Source organism: Chrysemys picta, chromosome 18 (assembly GCF_011386835.1).
Source record: "Chrysemys picta bellii isolate R12L10 chromosome 18, ASM1138683v2, whole genome shotgun sequence".
In the NCBI taxonomy this organism is placed as follows: domain Eukaryota; kingdom Metazoa; phylum Chordata; order Testudines; family Emydidae; genus Chrysemys; species Chrysemys picta.
The window spans coordinates 21,715,023-21,736,184 of NC_088808.1; the positions used below are offsets into that span (position 1 = coordinate 21,715,023).

Consider the following 21,162-nt stretch of genomic DNA (forward strand, 5'->3'; position numbering starts at 1 on the left):
TATTTTGAACAATTTTGCATCATCTGTAAATTTTGCCACCTCACTGTTTATCCCTTTTTCCAGATCATTTATGAATATACTGAATAGGACTGGGCCCAGTACAGACCATTGGGGGACACCACTGTTTACCTCTCTCCATTCTGACCTATCTTTTAACCAGTTACCAATTCATGAGAGGACCTTCCCTCTTATTCCACGACAGCTTACTTTGCTTAAGAGCCTTTGGTGAGGGACCTTGTCAAAGGCTTTCTGAAAATCTAAGTATACTATATCCACTGGATCCCCCTTGTCCACATGCATGTTGACTACTCTCAAAGAATTCTAGTAGATTGGTGAGGCATGATTTCCCTTTACCAAAACCATGTTGACTCTTCCCCAACAAATTATGTTAATCTATGTGTCTGACAATTTTGTTCTTTACTATAGTTTCAATCAGTTTGCCCGGTACTGAAGTCAGGCTTACCAGCCTGTAATTGCCGGGATCACCTCTGGAGTCCTATTTAAAAATTGGCATCACATCAGCTATCCTCCAGTCATTTGGTTCAGAAGCTGATTAAAATGATAGGTTACAGACTACAGTTAGTAGTTCTGCAATTTCACATTTGAGTTAAAAGCCATATGAGTTAAAAGCCATAAGAGAGCACACAGTATGGTAGCGTTGGAGTCTGGAGAAATATCCAGGCTTCGGGGTGAGTCCCTGCACCTTTTCCCCTTCGCTAGGTCTGGAGGACAGTCAGCACACAGCATCCAAATGGCCAACAGCCCTTCTGTGACACAGGGCCGGCTCCAGGCACCAGCTCCCGCTCGGAGCGAAGGACCTCCTGCCGAATTGCCACCGCAGATCGCAATCGCGGCTTTTTTTTTTTTTTTTTTTTTTCAGCTTGGGGCGGCAAAAACACTGGAGCTGGCCCTGCTGTGACATGTTCATTGCCTGGCTCTTACACAGTAGCAGCTGGTAAAGGAATGTACCTCAGTAGGGTAGGTTGAAGGGGTTAAAACCCCCGCATAATTGCATTTAAGATTTTCTCTGTGATTTCCCACCCACCTCCCTTTCCCCCCTACTGGATTTCATAGTCATGATGATTAAGCAATTGTGTGAACCTTTGCAAAATGGCTATGAGGGTATTGTAGAAAAGTAATTGCAAAACAGCTGAAAAGCAGGGTCGAGGAAGGGGGCATGCACAACCAGACAGGGTCATCTCCTGTAAGAGAGCTGACAGTCTCAATCGAAATAAACCCTTCATCCTTGCAAAGGGAAACATCCCATAGGGGGCGCAGGGAGAGTAAAAAATCAGGAATCTGGGCGGGAAAGGGGCAAAACTCCCCCAAGGAATATTCTCTCTCATTATCCTGCTTTTTGTGCCATCCAAGAAAGTGACAGATCTTAACTTTCTCTTGATGAGCTCTTCCTGTGTCTGTTTGGCAGCCACCCTCGCAGTGAGGTTTTTTAAATCAGAACCACTGGGGGGCAGAAGGGGGGAGAACTAAGTGAGAAATCAAACTTGATTAGGTGCAAAATCCTTGAAATGTAAAGAGACCTGCTCTAAAAGAGAAAGGAACCTGAGACACTCTCTGAGATGTTTCAGAGTAGCAGCCGTGTTAGTCTGTATCCGCAAAAAGAAGAACAGGAGTACTTGTGGCACCTTAGAGACTAACAAATTTATTAGAGCATAAGCATAAGTGGGCTGTAGTCCACGAAAGCTTATGCTCTAATAAATTTGTTAGTCTCTAAGGTGTCACAAGTACTCCTGTTCTTCTTTTTTCTCTGAGATGTGCTGTAGGTGACAGGCAGACAAAGAGGCCATGGAGAGCTGTTGCAGGCACAAGGAGCAGTAGATGAGAGAGAACTGAATGAATTCTGAGAGGTACAGTGAGTGGAGGACTGGTGAGTCCACAGGCGCTGGCAGGGGAAAGCTACGTGGAGAGGTAATTGCTAACAATGGAGAGAGACTAGTTTATTTGGGTGGAGTGTGGACAGGTTTTGGGTACTGGGCTGGGCGGGGACGGGGACTGAAGAGCACAAAAGTGAAACTTGCTTGGAAATGGCATATGCCCCCATGTGCTAGGGGTGCTATGCTGCTCTAAGGGTCGTCTTTTGGATGAACCATAAAACCAAAATCCTGACCACTTCTGGTCATTAAAGTTCCCAGGATGTTTCTTGTTAGGATTCAAGTGTTAGATACACTCCAGTGTGGCTAGTTATATTTTTGCCTTCCTAAATTTCCCCTTTTCTTCAATTGAGTGTAGGGGTGGTCTTCATTTCCTGTGCTAGGTTGTAGTGCACTTTTGTGCACGGAAACAAGCATCTGAAAAGTGTTTTGGAATCCGAAAAGGTGTTATCCATGTCAGATGGTTGGCCAAACCCTGTAGTCCTTACTGAGTCAGCGTTCCTAGTGGCCTGTAGAACTGGATCCAATAGTCTGATTATTTTACTATTCCTAAACAAGAAAGAGCATAGGAAAAGTGACTGTGAAATCAAATGTAAGAGACAACAAAGGGAGAGAACAACAGAGGTACATCCGAAAAAAAGGCTTTGTAGAACTATTTTGTGTGAAATGAACTGGAAACATGAGAAGATTTCATCTCTCTCTCACGTTTCTCTCCTTTAGTGCCCAAGCAATGACGAAGCAACAAACAGAAAAGCTATTTTGAGATCTTCGCTTCTTGGTCTGGGGTTGTCACATAAAGTGAGACAAATATGGAATAACGTAGCCCAAAAAGGCTACTGAAGTGAAGAGCATCGTTGATCTGGAAGGACAACTGTCTGAATTCCTAAACAAAGAGAGAGGGATCTGCAGGAAATGGCAAATGGAGCAGAGAACAGCTCAGTGCAAGCAACCCAGCAGCCTATGAGGTTTCAGAACACATCTAATTCTAGGTGAGGTGGCATGTGCATAAATATTGTGTTGGATTTTTCCTCCATAAACAATGTGTGTTTGTATATGTGTCTATAGAACGTGCATATGTAAAGCTATATTTCCTTTCATTAGCAAATTCTCTAGCTGTGTGCCCTATCTTGCAGGGACCCAAGTCTCCAGAGGGGGAAGAAATCTGGATGCAAGTTTTCTCTTCCAGTCCCACATCTGAGTTGCCAACTCAGCCTCCACCCAAAATGCAAGGCCCTGAGTAAGATACTTGCATTGCTTGTATCTAAGGCACATTTTGGGTGATGTAAGTGATCAGTCGCAAACAAATCAGAAAACCTCTTATGAAAGATAGTAACACAAATCTACATAAAGAAGAACAGGAGGACTTGTGGCACCTTAGAGACTAACAAATTTATTAGAGCATAAGCTTTCGTGGACTACAGCCCACTTCTTCGGATGCATCCGAAGAAGTGGGCTGTAGTCCACGAAAGCTTATGCTCTAATAAATTTGTTAGTCTCTAAGGTGCCACAAGTCCTCCTGTTCTTCTTTTTGCGGATACAGACTAACACGGCTGCTACTCTGAAACAAATCTACATGAATGAATGGTCTGCCCAGAGACCTGGGCACCCTGATGCCAATTGGAGAAACAAAAACAATAATTAGCACTAGCCCCATAACAGAAAACAAACAACATAGGAGGGAAGAGAAGATGAAATGGGAAGGGATTTATATAATATACCCTCCCACAGGGCTATTTCTCCTATAGTTGTTCAGGATGTATGAATTGGCTTGGCTGGACAGTTATTCTAGCCTGAACCTTCACCCAAAACTCAGACTAAACCTCTGCCTAACTTCAAAGAAACTTCAGTTAATTTTCTGTTTCCACTGTTGGATGGAAGCACCGAATGCCAGACACAGCTATTCTCATGGCTATTCCAGCCCAATGCAGGCAGGAAGTAACCAGCTTCTCTTCATCACAGAGCGTGCTCTGATGATACCTCCAACCCAGTTCTGGGAGTCCCTTGTGGTTCTGGTAAGTATCCAAATGTATGGATGGGTGCCTCTGTGGACTGAATCTTCCCTTGCTATTTATTGTTCATGCTTTCATTAATATTATCCCATTACCTTAGTGGCTGCTGTGTTTATCTAGTCATCCTATTGTCAAATAGCAACCCATCCATTAGGACTGACTATCCCTCAAGCAAACATGAATTTGTTGCTGATGGATCCTGAGTGTGGCGAAAGCTGCTGCAGATTTTTCTAAATGGAAAAATCTCCTTCCTGTTCCAAGGAGATAAATGCAAAAAAATAGTTAGGAATCTCTAAAGTCAACTAAGGTGAAATCTCAACAGACAGCTCACTAAATTGTGCACAACTCTCTGCATGTTGCAAACCTTTTGTTATCTTTGCTCAGGAGTCCGTTTGGTTTTATTTTCCTCCCTTAAATTGCCACTAGGACTCCACCAAAGGCGTTCAAAGATATTTACCTCAGGATTGTTGTGTACAATATCAAGAGATAGCATTTCCTTCCAGCTGTCCTGGCTTTAACTCTGCCCCCACAGCATTATTCATTTTCCCATCTTAGAGCTGGAGCTTGTTTCTCCTCAGCCACATCCAACTGTTTTGTGGCATCCTGCACAGCATATATCTAATGTCCAGTCCTCCCAAAGCTGTAATGGCATTTCTCACTCACGCTTTCTGTGAGCCTGTCTCTCTGAGGGATGGGGCTACCATGAGAATTAGTACTTTGGCAGAGGAAGCTTGCTCAAAGCTTCTGATGAGGAAATCTGAGTCCGACAGAAGCTGGTACTTGATCTCTCCTTGTTTGCTCTGTCTCTTGGTCTACCTGAAGTGCACTTCTGAGGCAGAATCATTTCAGGGCCTTCTTTCTCTCAGAAGCTGAAGATGGTGCAGGGAGGTAGGTGCCAGTTTGTGGGTGTGATAGATATAAACCCTCTCTGCTCCAGAGGGAATATTTATAAACTACATCTTGCAGAAGAAACCTTATAGAACATATAATGAGCAAGACATGCTAGACCCTGACTTCTTTCACACAGATGCAGCCATGCTGTCTCTCCACTGCAGGGCTTCCTGCATTTCACTCACCCAATCAAACAAATGCCCCTCTGATGCCATCTTTCCAGGAGGAAATGGGCTTGGCTGTGTTCTGGGTGGAGTAATGTCACCTCAACTCCAGAAGGGGTTCTACCAAGGTGTCATCACCCAGCTCAGAGAAATCTAAGTCATGTTCCCTTCATCCTTGTTGTTGTGCCTCTCACGGCTGTTGATTTAACAGTGCCATGCCTTCCATCTCTCTAGCGGAAGGATCCATGCAGGGCAGCTGCTCCTTTGACTATGCAAAGCACATTCCAGTCAGGGGACCCAGCTGCACAGGATTCCATGGAGGGCTCAGGCACTGCATTGAACAGCCCAGCAGCCACAATGGAGGACCCTGGAGACGCATATGGTCACATTCATGCACCTAACACGAAGAGTGAGCAGGAGAGACTCAGCAAGCCCTTGCCTCTAAGACTAGGGCTTTCCAAAATTCCTAGGTGCACCTGATCCCAAACACGTGCCTAAGCTGCCATCAGTTCCCACTGAGGCAGCAGGACTCTTCCCCCAGCTAAAGTAACCGCAGGCACTTTGTGTCCCAATTTGTCCCTGAGTCATGATCCAAACACTTATAACAGACAGTGATCAGGCAGGAGTCCAGCCAAAGTGGGGCTGTGGTGTGAGGTTCGGGGGGGGGGGGGGAGGGGGGAGAATCACCCTTGTGCCTCTCACCCAGGGCAGGATCAGCAGTATCTTACTGGGAGGAGGCCCTTGCTGTCACCTGTGGCTTTGAGAAGTTGCCAGGTGATGTCAATGCTTTTGCCCACTCAGTTCGGGCTGCTTTCTCTGTGGATTGTTATGCAGCCCTTACAAAAGAGAAGGCTATGATGACACCCCCAGTAACCTTGGCAAAGTGTTTTGTTAAGTAGTTCTGTGCTTCACTGTGTTTTCAGCTCATATGCATTCATCACTCCCTCCTACGTATGAATTTACATTTCTAAGCAAGACTGTGCGGTGGCGGGCAGCAGTAGCATCATGCTGATCTTTTACACTGGCTAATGATTGAATCAAACACCAGGCGAAGAACTGTACTGCGCTCTCACTACAGAAGGGGAGAACCAAACCAGAGCCTTTTCCTCACTCCTTTCTCCTGGTCACGCAGCCTGATATTTTCTCCTTGTTTTCAATAATGGCAAGCTCTCCATTCCTGCCCCTTTCCGCACACATGCTGTGGCTGGGCATGGGGTGGCACGCTGAGAACAGACTGGCAGCACTCGGTGTCCGTGCATGTGCTAACACCTCACGTGCAATTGCAGCCCAGTTCTCCATGTTGGATTCTTACTGTAGCTGGTCTCAAGGAAGAGCACTTAGTTACCTGCTTCAGCAGAAGCACCTGGCTGACATCGCTGTTACCATGGGCAAAACTCACGCCTGGGGTAACGGGGTTTAATTCATTACTGCTGGCAAGTGCGTTGGAATCTGTACCTGGCTGGTGCAATAGCCATGGAAAATAATATTACACTTAATTTTGTTAATGCCATTCTAGTTGGAGTGCTGTCTCCATAATAGTGCATCTTGTGGCATAGGAATACCTGTTCTAGTCACATAATTGAGCTGAAACAACAGAACCACAGCCCCAGTTACTCTTCTGTTATAAATATAGGTTGAGAGATTCCAGAAACAAGAAACAATATTTACATAATGCAGCTTTTCATCTATCATCTGGGGACCACGGTAAAAGACCCTCTCTCATTATACACCGTAGACCATTACACTTATACTGTACCCATTGTACACTGCACTTAGGAGTGTCTAGTGATTAAAGCACAGGAACTGGGAGTCAGGATTCCTGGCTCTGAACTTAAGGTCATGTGTGTGACCTTGGACAACTCACTTCACGTTTGTGCCTCAGTTTCCCAACTGAAATGGGGATATTTACCCAGCGTGCAGGGGTTTTGCAAGGTTTAATTCATGCTTGTAACACTTTGTTGGGTTCTTGGATTATTAATTAGACATGTGTACCTCATAATAGCAGAATGATTAGTTACCAGGTGAAATATAAAACTACCAACACCTACCTTGAGGTGTTTGTTCATGTCTGGAGGAGGAGAGGTTGTCACCAGAGCCCTGGTGCCTCTGCATGTTTGTACATACACATGTTCCCTGGTAACCTTTTCCTATAGCTCTTGCAAGAGGCAGGCAGTAAAGAAAAGGAAATTCGCATAGAACTTACCATCTTTTGTGTCACAGATCCACCTGCTAAATGTGACCTTTAGGGACTTAATCCCTACTGTAAATCCACTGAGTGCAAAGGAATTCCACTGGGGTCAGTTTGGTCCCCTATTAGTAATATGCTACTTTACACTTACAGTACATAGTGGTTCTCAGCTGTAGAGCTCAAAGCGCCATACCAGGAGGAGCAAGCGCTGTTATCCCCGCGTGACTGATTAGGAAATATCCACAGAGGTGAAGTGACCGGCGAATCAGTGCCAGCTCTGCAAAGGAAACCCATCTCTCTTGATTCCTAGTGCCAGGGCCTTGGTGTGAAATGATGACTAGGAGGAGCAGTGACTTGTCAGTTAATGAAGATGTCTGGCTCTGTTATGGCGAGAAATGTGAGTTAACCAGTAAGTGACTACACATTCCTTCTTATAAATCAGTTACGGGGGACTGCCTCATGCTCAAATGCGACTGGACTCCAGTACAAAAAAGGGTGAAAAACTCCATGCAGACATTAGGCGATTATATCTAATTTCCTTCATTCAGTCACTCTGTCTCAAAATGGCCTTCTAGGGAAGGGAACAGATACTCTGATTAGGCCTAGCCAGAATACATTTAATTTCTATTTGAAACACTCCTTCCCTGCACAATCAGCTAGCCAAACTCCAGGCTGAATGTTGTATGGAATCTCCTAGGTATTCTGGAGAATACGCTAACTAGGCCTCTGTTCTCAAACTCATTAGTACCATATGTGTGGCTCCTTTCCTAGCATTCGGTCCAGAAAAAAACTCTGACTGTGTAGGCTATTTGACTGTGTGAAAATCACTTCTCTTCTTCATTTTTGCAGTTTCTCCATCCACTGCCTGAGTAATTAATCTCCCTTGTGATCAAAGTCCCAGCCTTCCAACTGGCACCTTATCTTCAAAATCATGGCATGAGCTAGTTTTCCTAACTGCCCTAGGTCTTTAGCTATGCTTTAAATTAAGAGCACCTGACAACTGCTCCAAACTGTCTGCTGCATTGGCCAAAATATTGACATCATTCCTCTTGGCAGATAGAGGATTAACCCTTGCTAGGACCACCTCTAGGGATTTGTAAAATGAGAATGAACTCAGTTCTCAAATAGAATTTTGCTGGTGTCTAGATAACCATTACTTTTCACTGTCCCCTTCTCTGCATTGCCATGCTCTGGATCGCAGTGAAAACGATGACATATGGTGACTGAGGCTCTATTCAAGATACTTCAGGCCTTGCCAGAAGTGGGAAATACTGTTAATAACACAAATTTCCTTACAGTGCTGCTTCTAGCCCATGTTTGCTGAGTGGAGAGGATCAGCTAAGCAGCCTAACTTTTAGGGTATGTCCATACAAACAACTAGACTGCAGCGAGCTGGTGTGCGAATGCACCCTGCACTAGCCTGCCACGCTCTAACTGTCCTAGAATCATAGAATATCAGGGTTGGAAGGAACCTCAGGAGGTCATTTAGTCCAACCCCCTGCTCAAAGCAGGACCAATTCCCAACTAAATCATCCCAGCCAGGGCTTTGTCAAGCCTGACCTTAAAAAACTCTAAGGAAGGAGATTCCACCACCTCCCTAGGTAACCCATTCCAGTGCTTCCCCAGCCTCCTAGTGACAAAGTTTTTCCTAATTTCCAACCGAAATCTCCCCCACTGCAACATATGGTTGCAGTGCTCATTTGATGCACCTCCTAGTCATAGACTTCAGTGTTACAGAAATAAACTGTGTACATCAACTAATGTAATTGAAATTGCAAAATACTTCCGTAACAATCACTTTGCACGTGGACCCTGCTGCCGCGCACTAACAGTTTGTTAATGCACTTTGAGATGGTTCCATTTCTTATTTGAATCAAACCTGAATTTGGAACTTCTTCATTTTACTTCAGTATGCACCAATTACTGATGAATTTTGCCTTCCCCTTGCCATAAACCCTGGTATTTTTGTATTCCAAGCCCTCCTCCACGCCTCTGCAATGGCTTTGACTAATGATATGTTCATCCAAGTTCAGTTCAGCAACTAGAAAGCTTCTTTATTATTTGAACAGAAGAAATGGACTTTTCTCCCAGTCTTCCTTTGTTTTATAGTCACTTAACCGCCTGCAATGATAACCAATGACTAAATTCCTTAGGAAGCTAGGACAGGACTGGCCAAACCCAGCCCACACCTGTTGGCCAGTGTGGTGTGGAGTGGTGCATCTGCTATACTTTTCTCTTCCCAACATTAGTGCCCGAAGAGCACTTGGGAACTGTGTGTGAGAACGCAGGGCATGGAATAATGGCTTTCCCAACATTCACACTCTCTCCTTTTGGCTTGTATGCAATGAAAACACATAGGGCAGAACAGGGCAGAGGGACAGATTAGATTTTACAGGAGAGAGCGCTCCAGTGAAACATAGCGCAGCGTATGTGACCATTTTTCACACACCAGGTTTAATCCTGCTCTCATTGGTTTCAACTAGAGTAGGGCTGAGCCTGTTTGTTCTGCTTTAAACAAAGGGATGGGAACAGTTTCTTGGTCTTGGCCAGTCTTGTGCTCAGTTTTCATTGATTCAGGCTGTGCAGCAGCACCCAGATTGGCTGCCACGCTCTTTGATCTCTAATAGCCTCTGGCTACAAGTACATGGTCTGCCTTTGGCATTCAATCTGCCGTGAAAGCATAGAGCAGTCAGGCCCTTAGTCCACAGCCAAGGGATCTTTCTCCTAGAGAGGTGTGGTCAGTAGGGGTCAGGGCCAAGACTACTCCAGAAATGGATCTCCTGAAGTCATGGTGTCTAGTCCCATGGTGCCAGCTCAGCTACCTCAGGAATCCATATCACTCTATCATCAGACAAGTTCACAGGCTTCCCATTCATTCAAGGATCCAGTTCAAAATCCCCCTCCTTGTCTTTGTTCTTCCTTTCTATGCTCCATGAACTAACCTAGAACTAGCTTCCTCTCTGTATATTCCTACGCAACTTTGTCACAGTTGGTGCAATCCCATGCAACTTTGTCATGGTGTGTGTAAGAATCTTCTCTCCATCTGCTGCCATTTGGTAGCCTCCCTGAACCCTCTGCCTCATGATCCTTCCATAAATCAGCTAAAATAATCTCCCTTGACTTGACCGTGTAAGTTCTTGCTGCCTCTCTCCTAAAAGTTATTGTTTAGTCCTGCATATCCTGTTGGGGTGACGTGAATGCAAAACACTCTGCCAAGTAAAGCTTCATTGTATGTGGCGTTTTCCTGGCTGAGCACATCCACTGTGACTACACGGGCAATTGAGAGTGCGACTCCAGGTTCTGCTGCCAGCTCCCAGGCGCTCAGCAACATGGGAGAGAAGAGACAGGGCATTGCAAGGCTGAATAACTTTTGGATCCTGATCGTAGGCAGCAGGGCTGGGAAAGACCCATGGAAACTTCACAGCCAAAACTGCATAAATCATGCTTTGCTGTAGAGTGGGGCCCTAGATAATTAAAAGCTTTGTTGGGAAATTTCCTCCATGCAGTTAAAGTATCCGGAGATTTTTTTGAATTCGCATCCTTGTCAGAATATCTTGTATCTGTCCTGTTCAAAGCAGGAGTTCAGTGGCTGGTGTGAGGTTGGATTTTGGGGGGTCATCATTGTCTGAGGTACAGTACTTTGCTGCTCATGCAATTTGGGGAGGGGAGGGGGTAGCATGTTGCAGCTGCATTCCTGGAACCTGGGCTGGGTGTAAGGCGAGCATTTGGCTCTGCTCCATCGTGATGTTTTCTCAATTACAGTGTAAGGAGTGGACATTACCCCTGCTTCAGCTAGTTATAGAGGAGAGATGAATCCAAGCTGTGAAGTCCTGATCTTCCCTTACCCAAATTCGGGGGGGGGGGGAAGGGGGTGAATCTAGGGGTTTTGTTCAGTCTCAGTTCTGTAATACAGCAAGGAAACTCATCATTAGCTAATGGCTCCAGTTCTGCCTTCATTGCCTTGGCACCTGTCAGCCCTTTGGGTCTTCTTAAATCTCAGTCTGTGGGCTTGGGGCTGGTTTATTCCTGCCTCACTGCAGTGAGAGCAGGGTCTGGGCCTGTTATTTCACAAAGGGAACAAAATGTCTCAAATGTGTCTCCGAAAAGCAGTTGGGTGCACTGTGCATCAGCGCTGCTGCACCATGGAGGATCTCAGAGCGGGAGTCGTTCCTCTCACTGAGCTCCGGGTCTGCTCGAGTGCTGCTTAGGGCCCTGTGAGCTCCGGGACAGTGTTTGTCATGAAGGTCTGAAGAAGAGAGGATTTCAAACTGTGACTGTTGTGGGGCTGGACAGAATGTGCTGGTGATTGATGTGGGGGGGGGGGAGGGGCTGTCTGTCTGCAGACACTGGTTAGGGAGAGATGGGAACTCCATGGATCCCCAAGCCTCTCCCAACCCCTTCCCCAACCAGCCTCAGGATTTGTCAGGGCAGTGTGGAGAGAGCCAACAGATGTGTCAGTCGGATTAATACCCCTCTTCTGTCATGGATATGCAGGCCAGGATTTGGTCTTGACGACACACAGCAGGTAGAGGAGAGTTAAGAGGCAGAATGGCATGTTCCCATAGTTGCAGGGATACTTTCCAGAGGATGTGGGCTGGGGGAAGGTGGAGAGAGGGAGGTTGCGTGGTCTGCGTCAGTGAGTGGGAGAAGTAGAAAAGAGCAGTAAGGAGGGAAGCTGTGAGGAGCGTAGGGAATGTGGGAAGTTGGAGCGAGAATATAGGGTTTGCAGTAACATTATTTAGACCAAGGCAGAAATCATTAGTTAATAGGGGCCATATGCTTTGTGAAGCTTATCAGCAAATAAATGGGAATGTGAGGGGAGTTTTTGCTAATATGGCATAAGCCATGAGAACAGCAATGAAATGCTTCTCTGCAGGGTACAATTACAGTACAGTCACACCAACCTAGTACATACAGAGCTGTGTGTTTTTCTCCCTTCAGCCAGCCATTCATTTGTCCGCCTACAGCATCCAGCCCCGGGACTCAATAGCTCGGAAGCACTGGTTATACGAGTGTACAGCATGTGCTACTGAGGATTGCACCCCGCAGAAGCATTCAAACCTAGGGAGCCCACAGTATTTATCCAGTTTCAGAGTGCCACAGCTACAGCCTTACCTATTCCCAAGGGCACTAAATCAACTACAGACATGTAGAGCTATCCTTGCCTTAGACGAAGGCAGAAGCCTTACAGCAAGAGAAGGCAGGGTTTGCTTGATGTCTCAGGGGGAGTTTGAATTCTAGGATCCAAGTAAAAGGGACCCTGAAACTCTGGGATGCAGAATTGCCCCAGGTCCAATTGCTGCAGGATCCATTGCCTGAAATTCCAGTGGGGTTTGGGCAGCATGAGATTAGCTCTCTGCCAAGCAGCTTGGTACACACACACTGATTTGTTTATGTTAATATCGTTTTTCAGAGGAGGTCTTCGGGGCCAATGAACCATTTGTAACTCCCAAACAGACAGCAGGGGCCACGTAGCCCTTGTACCAAAATAAACATACTTTGCATTTTCCCTGGCATCATTCATCCAAAGAGCTTGAAGCACTTTACCAACCTCACTGTTGAAACTTACCTATCTCACAAGGACACTGGGATTACAGTACCCATGTTACTGATTGACTCGCTATGCCTCAGTTTTCCAATGTGAAATGGTTGAGGTCTCACCGTGGCTCATTGGTACAGCCAGTATCAGAACGCAGGAGTTCTGATGACTAATCCTGTGATCTAACCATTAGACAACACTGCCTCAGTCGAGACAGGCTGCAGTTGCGCTGGACTAGCCTGCTGCATGATTTGAGCATAGCCTCTGCTCCCTTCTAATCCTGTTTGCATTAGGCTCTTTGAAGAGCCAATTTAGGAGTGGCTGCTGGCTTGCCAAGGGAGGTGAATATAGGTCACTGTAGACGGTCCCTGCTGCAGCGTGTAGCAACTGCCCAGTGCTGTCATTGAGTTCCCTCCCTGCTCGACAGTGGCTGCTCTATTCAGTCTGCAAACAGCCTCCTTCCTTTCCAAGACAGTGCGTGGACCCGGGGGAACGGCAGAGTTCATTATAAACGGAGTCAGGGAGCAGGCTAGTGCTGGATGAGATCCAGCATTCCAAAAGATTGGAGTGGGGCACTCAATTTGTGTTTGAGTGGCAGAGGCTGGGCGCTGGCATTCCTCAAACCCTGCAGACCTTTCCTGTGGGTTTTGGTGTGATTCTCTGCCGCGCACACAGTCCTGTAGCAAACCTCACTCACTTTTTATTGTATCAGTTGTTTTCTTTATGCAGCAACATGAACTGGAAAACGCTCGCAGGTCCTGCTCTGAATGTGCTCCACTCTCAGCCAGCTCAGCCTAGTGATGCTGCTTTAACTTAGTCCGAGGTGGGGAGGGAGGGGGGAGAAAAAGGTTACTGCTACTTTAAATATAATGCATTAAGAGAATGCTGGAAAGGGGCCTGCATGCTGTAATACCCAGCCATCTAGTTGGAAAAGCAGCCAGATGTAATACAAAAGAAGAAACACAGCCTCTTATGGATGCAGCACTAATTCATAAATCAGGTGAATCAGCTTAGGCAACTGCTGTGATTTTATGCTCTGCTGCATGGAGAACTGCATGTTGGATGCTTTTATTTGAAGTAATGGAGCCAGATAATCCCTTGGACCAAGACAACTCCAATGGTAAGGAGTAGAAAACATACAAAAGAAAAGGGAGGAAGAGTGTCTGAGATACACATCCTACTTCAGGCAGGGTTAAGCATGTGTTTTTTACTATCGTCTGCATGGATCAGGTGGAGAGGATGGGGTAATGTACTTCACTTTATCTTAGAAATCTCTGTTTATGGGGAGGAAATGTTGGAGATAAACACACAGTCTGCTAAAAAGTGCAGGATACCGTAAGAAGCAATAGATCAAGCATAATCAGTGCTTTTTCTTATCAGCCTGTGTCCTAGACACTTTGCAGATAGAAGAGGAACTTACACACTACATTATGCAGTTTGGAGGAATTTTTGCCAATAAGAAAAGAATGCAACTTTGTACCTTCTGTTCTGTCAGACGGAGCATTCACAAACTCTATCTGCAGGAAGCTTTGCTAAAGGCAGTGCAGTGGGTAATTTAGTTAGGAAGATAAATTTAGATGGAGACCAGAGGAATTTACCCTGGAATTAAAGTCTATGGTTAAAACTGCAACCTTTCCCTGGATTTATAGCATCCCACATGCTGCATGTTATTGTGACTGGTACCTCGGAAGGCAGATGATCTGCATAACATTGGTGTGAAGTTGTTTGCCACTGCAAACCATTTTTCTCCTTTTAATAGAATGGATGGGTTGCTTTGTGCGCTACAGTTTATTTGCCATTTTTTTTAAAGTTGTGTTTTTAAGATGATGATTTTAGAATAAATTCATTTCTGGCTTTTTAATGTGCATTTGGTACCTTTCTGGATACATTTTGAACTCTTCAGTCCCTGCTTTTTGCAAAAATATGGTTCAAAGGCTAATGGCAGATTTTCCTCGGTGTGCTCCCTGGGGAAAACTGAGTCCTCAAGTGAGACCCATCAGCAGTATTAATACCACAGTGGCCCTAAAATGGTGTGGAAGGAATGTAGTTAAGGGAATGAGGTAATATTTAAACTATGCAAGCAGTCAGCTGGCCAGATTTGGGTGGGCAATGGTGCTTTATTTGGGGCTCTGTGCCACACTGAAGTTGGCTGGGCTAAAATAGTCGGGGACTGACGACAGGGATGTTTCAAGTAGGGTGACCAGATGTCCCGATTTTATAGGGACAGTCCTGATTTTTGGGTCTTTTTCTTATATAGGCTCCTATTACCCCCTACCCCCTGTCCCAATTTTTCACATTTGCTGTCTGGTCACCCTAGTTTCAAGTGATGATAATTGCACTTAAAGATTAAAAGAGATAATCATGCCTTTCCCTTTTGATATTCTAGACTCCTTCTTTTCACCTGACTATGGGTATGTCTATACTTACCTCCGGGTCCAGCGGTAAGCAATCGATCTTCTGGGATTGATTTATCGCGTCTTGTTTAGACGCGATAAATCGATCCCAGCTTGATCCCGGAAGTGCTTGCCGTCGACGCTGGTACTCCTGCTCCACGAGAGGAGTATGCGGAGTTGACGGGGGAGCCTGCCTGCCGCGTGTGGACCCACGGTAAGTTCGAACTAAGATACTTCGACTTCAGCTACGTGAATAACGTAGCTGAAGTTGCGTATCTTAGTTCGAAGTGGGGGGTTAGTGTGGACCAGCGGTGAGACTCTCCGGTTGCAGAGGTACAACACCTTAATAAACTTTACCTTCTCCCATTGGGACATAGAACTGAATCCAAGTTTCCTTCCTTATAGTGGGAGATTGAAGATGATAGAAGTAATACTGCACATTTGGGTCTGTGTTACTGAAAGTACCACAAGTCTTGCCTTTCCCAACATTGGAATCTGGGCTTCAAAAACCACAAAGAGAATGTCCCTAATTCTACAGGAAATATGACGTTAGCTCTGTTTTTTCAGATAATGTCAAATATGAATTTCTTACATAATAGCTCCCTAAATATAGAATGAATATATTAAGATGAACAATATTCTCATTCTTCTCTCTGGAGACGTGTAAAGTGTTTTTGTCAAGTTCTGAAGAAAATTGTTTTGCTACAGAATATTTGAACAAGGAAGCAGACACTGGGAAGTGTTCACAAATTGAGGAATTAGGGACTGTTAAGCATTCGTGGCACCATACAAGAATGCCTCCAGAGAGAATCCTAGACTGCCAAAAAAAAATTACCCACTTCTTTTGCTTAAATTATTTCCAGTTTCTGTGACTTAAACTGTCCTGGCTGTAGGATAAAGCCAATGGGGTAAGCCATGGTCTCGGTTATGAGGTCAGGGACAGGAGATCTTGCATTGCTGGTTTCCCCAGCTGTGGGAGTGACAGGCAAACTATTTATCAGGACTTATGGGGTAGTTAGTTACTGTGACATACCATGCACTACTCTGCATGAACTCCATCAATAGCAACTCCTCAAAGTGCTGCCAGCAGAGTGCTTGGGAAGAAAGATTTCTCTCCTTGGAGAAGTTTTTCTTGTAGCCATAATTCTTGGGAAGGCTCCTTTGTCCCTTTCATTCTCAAAAACCAACTGAGCTGCTATAAATTTACTCAGACTCTGAAAACGAATGTGTTCCCCTTGTCATGTGACACTTAATGCCTCAGGAAGCAGTCATAACTTGGACCCATCTCTGCCTCTCTCCAGTAAAGATCTCTCTTTTGGCACCAAGAATGTTAATGGAAACCCTTTCATCCCTGGAAGAAGGGAAGCTGTTTTACTATTTTTGAACCACCTGGTGGTCTTTATCAGACAAGTGTTAACAGTCTGAAGCACTTTAGAATTCCAGGTGAAGCCAAAATCACTTCATGATTTAGTCATTTGTTTCCTGCCCAATAAATGGATCATTAATGGCAGGAAAAGCCAATTTGAAGAATATATGGGAAAAATATCTTCTTGAATTGATCTTTCTTTCCTGCAGCCTTGTCATTCCCTGGCAGTGCCAGGGTGAGTTAATCTAGTTATGCCGCCTGGATGGGATTGTTCAGCATTGAGGAGTCTGCTCTCTCTTTCCTCTCCCACAAATCAGAGCTGCTTTTGAACAAATTAGGCTACTGGCTTCTCAATGAAGAGTCATTACAGGTATATCGTTCCTTGTAATTGAAACTCCTGAGAAGGGATGGTCCATTGTGATAATGCTGTCAGAAAGGAGTGTGTTAAGCTGCCACAGCATAAGAGAATGAGTGGAATAAAATAGAAACTAGTGAGTGACCCAAGTTACTTACTTCTGAATTTCCTCTACTGTCCTCCATTCAGCTGTAGGACTTGCTGTACTTTGAACATATGGTTGATACCATCCCTGTGGTTTGTGCAGAGGATCATAGAGTGCTGTAACATGTTTCTTACACTAGCGTCCAAAGTCCTCCCCATGAGGCTAGGAGATCTGAAAGTGCAGGTCTCTGAAAAACACACACACATGCCTTTTCTCTCTGGAACTTGGGAACCTCAAGTCAAGGAGGATTTTGTTGTTGCCATTTGATGTTGGTTGCTAATTCTAGCTTTTAAACATACTGAAATCGTTTTCTGCTTCTAGTGCAAAGAACTCTGCTTGGAACACATGTTACCCTAGGAATGTGCTGATTCTGAAACCATAACCCTAAATTGTCTGTCTGCCAGAGATGGCAGGTCAGTGTTGCAGCTCCCTCTCTTGGGCTGCAGTCATTTGCAGCTACAGGAGAGATTGTCTGCCTGCAGCTACACTCACGAGTTGTTGAAGATTTCTGTATGTTACAGCTATGCCATTGTTTGCAAAGTATCTGAACCTTGTACATTGATTGCAGCTTCTGATTCTGTGGGTAACAGTTTATGAGGCTACACTGGATAGTGGTACATTGGTTTCATCGCTCTGAATTTGGTGTCTTGTGAGTCTTGGCAGTATTTCTTTGTGTGTTACTAGTTCAGTTTTAAAATACATAGAATGTACTTGTAAAAATATGTAATTGTAAACAGCCTTGTGGGCAACATTCAGCCATTGGATTCAGTGGAATGATACCCACTTACAACCTGGGTGAATATGGCCCATAGACTTAAATATAAGCCCATAAAGTCTGGAAAGTCAGACTACGACAACCACTGTTCCTAGGTATTGAAGCACACACTATCTATTGCTTTTCTTAGCCCCCTGAAATACACACACACCTGGGTGTACTACATGACTAACAGCCTTGACTGAACTTTTCTGCTATTCTTAACTTAACTTAGACTCTTCAAGCCTTTCTTTAGGGACGTCATGTATTCCCATCCCAGGTGACACTCAGTGATGCATTAGTAGAGCTGGGGGTGGGCCCAAAGACTGGAAAAGCAGAGGTTGCTGCTGGTCAGGACCGACATGAAAACCTATGAAGGACTGGAATAGCAGGGAATCCGGGATACTGTAGGTGAAGACTGAGATGCGTTTGGCAGAGCTGAGTGGGGGATTGAGACTGGAACAGGAGGAGGTGTTGAGCTTTAACGCTGACGTGTATTTGGCAGAGCATTGGATTTGGGGGGAGCTTACCCAATGTCTCCCTACCCAGTACCAGATGCAAGCCAGCACTCCTGGCCCTTCAATTTTGTGGACGCTGAACTCACTTGTCCATTTTAGAAAAGGTAAATGTGTTATTGACTCCGACTTGGTCTTCTGCTGGAGGTGATTGATTTGGAGAACTGGGGTGAGCTGCCAGTGAAGCAAGCACATGTGAGAGTGAAAGGAGGATGGATTGTTCTGACCTAAAGCAGCCCTTTTAAAGTGTGTGTGTGTGTGTGTGAGGATGGCAGGTGAGCCCAGGCATCTCATTCTTCAGGGGAACTTTCTGCTGATGGGCTTCCAAGGACAGAGCAGAGAGGAAGTGAGCAGAACTGGGAATTTCCCCCCAAAATTGCACTGTCAACCATCTGAGAGTGAGGGAGAAAGAAAGAGGGACCAACACACTCATCCCCAGAACAATACCTTTAAGCCCACACTGTTTTTTGTTCTGTGTGGTGGTGGGGCAAAGTGATAAACGTTGACAGAGTAAGCTCCTCCTCATCAACCAGAAATTGAGAATTTTCAAGCCCCAAAATAGCTTGTTTAATTTAATTAGGGGGGAGGGATAGCTCAGTGGTTTGAGCATTGGCCTGCTAAATCCAGGGTTGTGAGTTCAATCCTTGAGGGGGCCACTTAGGGATCTGGGGCAAAATCAGTACTTGGTCCTGCTAGTGAAGGCAGGGGGCTGGACTTGATGACCTTTTGAGGTCCCTTCCAGTTCTAGGAGATGGGATATCTCCATTAAAAAAAAAAATTCTATCACTGTGATGAACTAAACTCACTCTGGAGCAATCCTTCCTCAGCTCTAAATTTCCTGGCTCTGGGGAAATTGCATGAAGCCTCTAAATATTATGTTTTTTGTGTTCTATAGGCACTTGTCTGGAGATGCTAGTTGTGCCGTTTCCTGTAGGGCTGCCATCCTGGGATTTTGCATAGGGAAGCAACATTATTGTTGTTATTGTTTATAGAACATTTGTTTATAGCATGCTGAATGTGGATGACGGTTTTCAGAGAGAACAAAGACTCGGCTCCTGCTCTGAGGAGTAGGTAAGTTAGGTTAGATTTAGATACGACACAGCGAGAAAGGCCATTAGATGGAGGGGAGGGGAAAGACTACACAGAATAAGGTTGTGAGTTAGTTTGTACACAGAGCACCTTCATGTTTGGTCCTTTGTTGTTTTTTTCTTTCTTTCTTTCTAAATAATGAGTTAGGAGCCTGGCATTGTCAGAGAATGTGGGAGAAAAGTTGGAGTTAGAAATTGGATTTGAGGGAGGTTGCACATTCCATGGGATCTATTAACAACTGTGCTGTAATTCTCTAAGGGTGGCACAGTATTCAACTTTGTTCGGCATGAAAGTTGGTTTGTTGTTATACGGTTGCTTATGGGCATTGGACTGTGCATGCTGGTTTGTTATGAAGGCTTGTTCACAAATGCGAGGCTGCTGGCTAAGATTTTTTAAAAGGGGATAAAAGCACTGAAATATTGTTCATGGGCAAAACCCCGTGTCCAGGACCGTATGCTCTTTTCAAAATACTATAAGAAAACATAGTTATGTAAAATTTGGGGCTTCTGATCTTCGACAGTGTCCTTTGAACATGCCCTATATAATGAAAGCTTAGGGCTCAGCTTTTGTGTAGCATGGACATTGGAAAGGAACGTTCTTAGGAGCTAAATCCCTTTCTTAGATATTTTTAGACGTTCCGTTCTCAGTGTTACCTACAGGGCTGAGAGAAAAATGGGAAAAAGAAATGAGGGATGTCAGCTGAAAGAATAAGCATGTTACACTACTATTGAGTGATTAAATAGTGCTGTAATGTGGCACTCGACACAGATCATTAACAATTGATCCCCCCCTTCCATTTATAATCTCTGCTTCTGTTTGTTTGCAGTGGACTCTTTTTTGGCATAAAACATTAAATATTGCAGGAGAGATTTACTGAAGGTATTTCTGGGGAAATTTGTTATCCAAGCGCATGGTTTGCTGATGTTCCATTATCAAAAGCATTACAAGATTTAGCTGTGTTTTTCTTTAAACTATTCAAACATTATAACATCTATGGGTTCACATTTTCAAGGCCGAGGCAAGCCGAGAACAATGAAGAGTTGAGACAGTTATGCACGTTTTCCTTCTGTTCAGGTTCTAGTACCATGTACATCATCTGTTGCCTCTGAGTACTGGGAGAGGTAAAGAATCATATGCATGAGGGTAGGAGAACTGGAGCAGAGGAAGTGAAGACACAGTTTAATACTCAGAAGACAAATGAGCAGAGATGGCTGGATGGAGGTAGATTAGTGTTATGTGCACAAGGGGAACCGGTATATTTTGGGAAGCATATTTTTTGTGATACCACCATTGTTTAGAGAGAGAGAGAGAACGGTAACCATATTACTTCACCTGGCCACAGCCCCAAATAGGTCCATCTGTAGTGTCCCAGTGTACTGGTTCCTTCTTAATTTAAGGCCCAATCCTACAAAGTCTTAGTGACCCTAACTTCCCTCCAAGAGAATGGGAGACAAAGGTCCTCAGTGCCCACAGGATCAGGCTCCTCCAGGCTCTAAAACACAGCAGTAGCCAAAGTAACTGTTTTACCAAGCGACTCTGAATATCTGTGAGATCTTTGGATAAAAGTACTATCAATTGATTATCATCATCAGCTTGGTGTGTATGGAGAGGAAATACACGTGAAAAAAGTCTGGCTTATGGCAGGCTGCACTCGGGCAAGATTGAAAGGCTTCAAAAAATTCCCACGGAAAAGTATTCTTAATCCTGAAAAGAGGCCAGTCCAAGAGAGATCCTGGGTGTTTGCTGACAGAAAAGTCTGGTGACAAATTTAAATGCCATCACCATGTCCTGGCTGGGGAAATGTTTGTGATTGTCTGAAATAGCTGCAGCCTGGCCACTAACAGGTGTGTGTTTCTGGACTAATA

General features: G+C 44.8%; 1 protein-coding gene across 6 annotated transcripts in view; it reads left to right on the forward strand.

The window, feature by feature from the left end:
- DAB2IP (DAB2 interacting protein) overlaps window positions 1–21,162 on the forward strand; it is a 411,471-nt gene that overhangs the window by 61,021 nt on the left and 329,288 nt on the right. For 2 of the 6 annotated variants that reach the window (XM_042854396.2, XM_065572093.1), the window contains one exon: window positions 2,610–2,878. Coding sequence is in view for 1 of the 6 variants with exons in the window: in XM_065572091.1 (XP_065428163.1) it covers window positions 13,563–13,680 (118 nt within the window). In the remaining 5 variants the exon portion in view is untranslated. Of the gene's footprint in view, window positions 1–880; window positions 979–2,609; window positions 2,879–3,488; window positions 3,902–13,087; window positions 13,681–13,780; window positions 13,801–21,162 lie in introns of those variants that run through there. The other 4 variants (XM_065572092.1, XM_065572095.1, XM_065572091.1 and 1 more) reach the window with 4 other exon arrangements.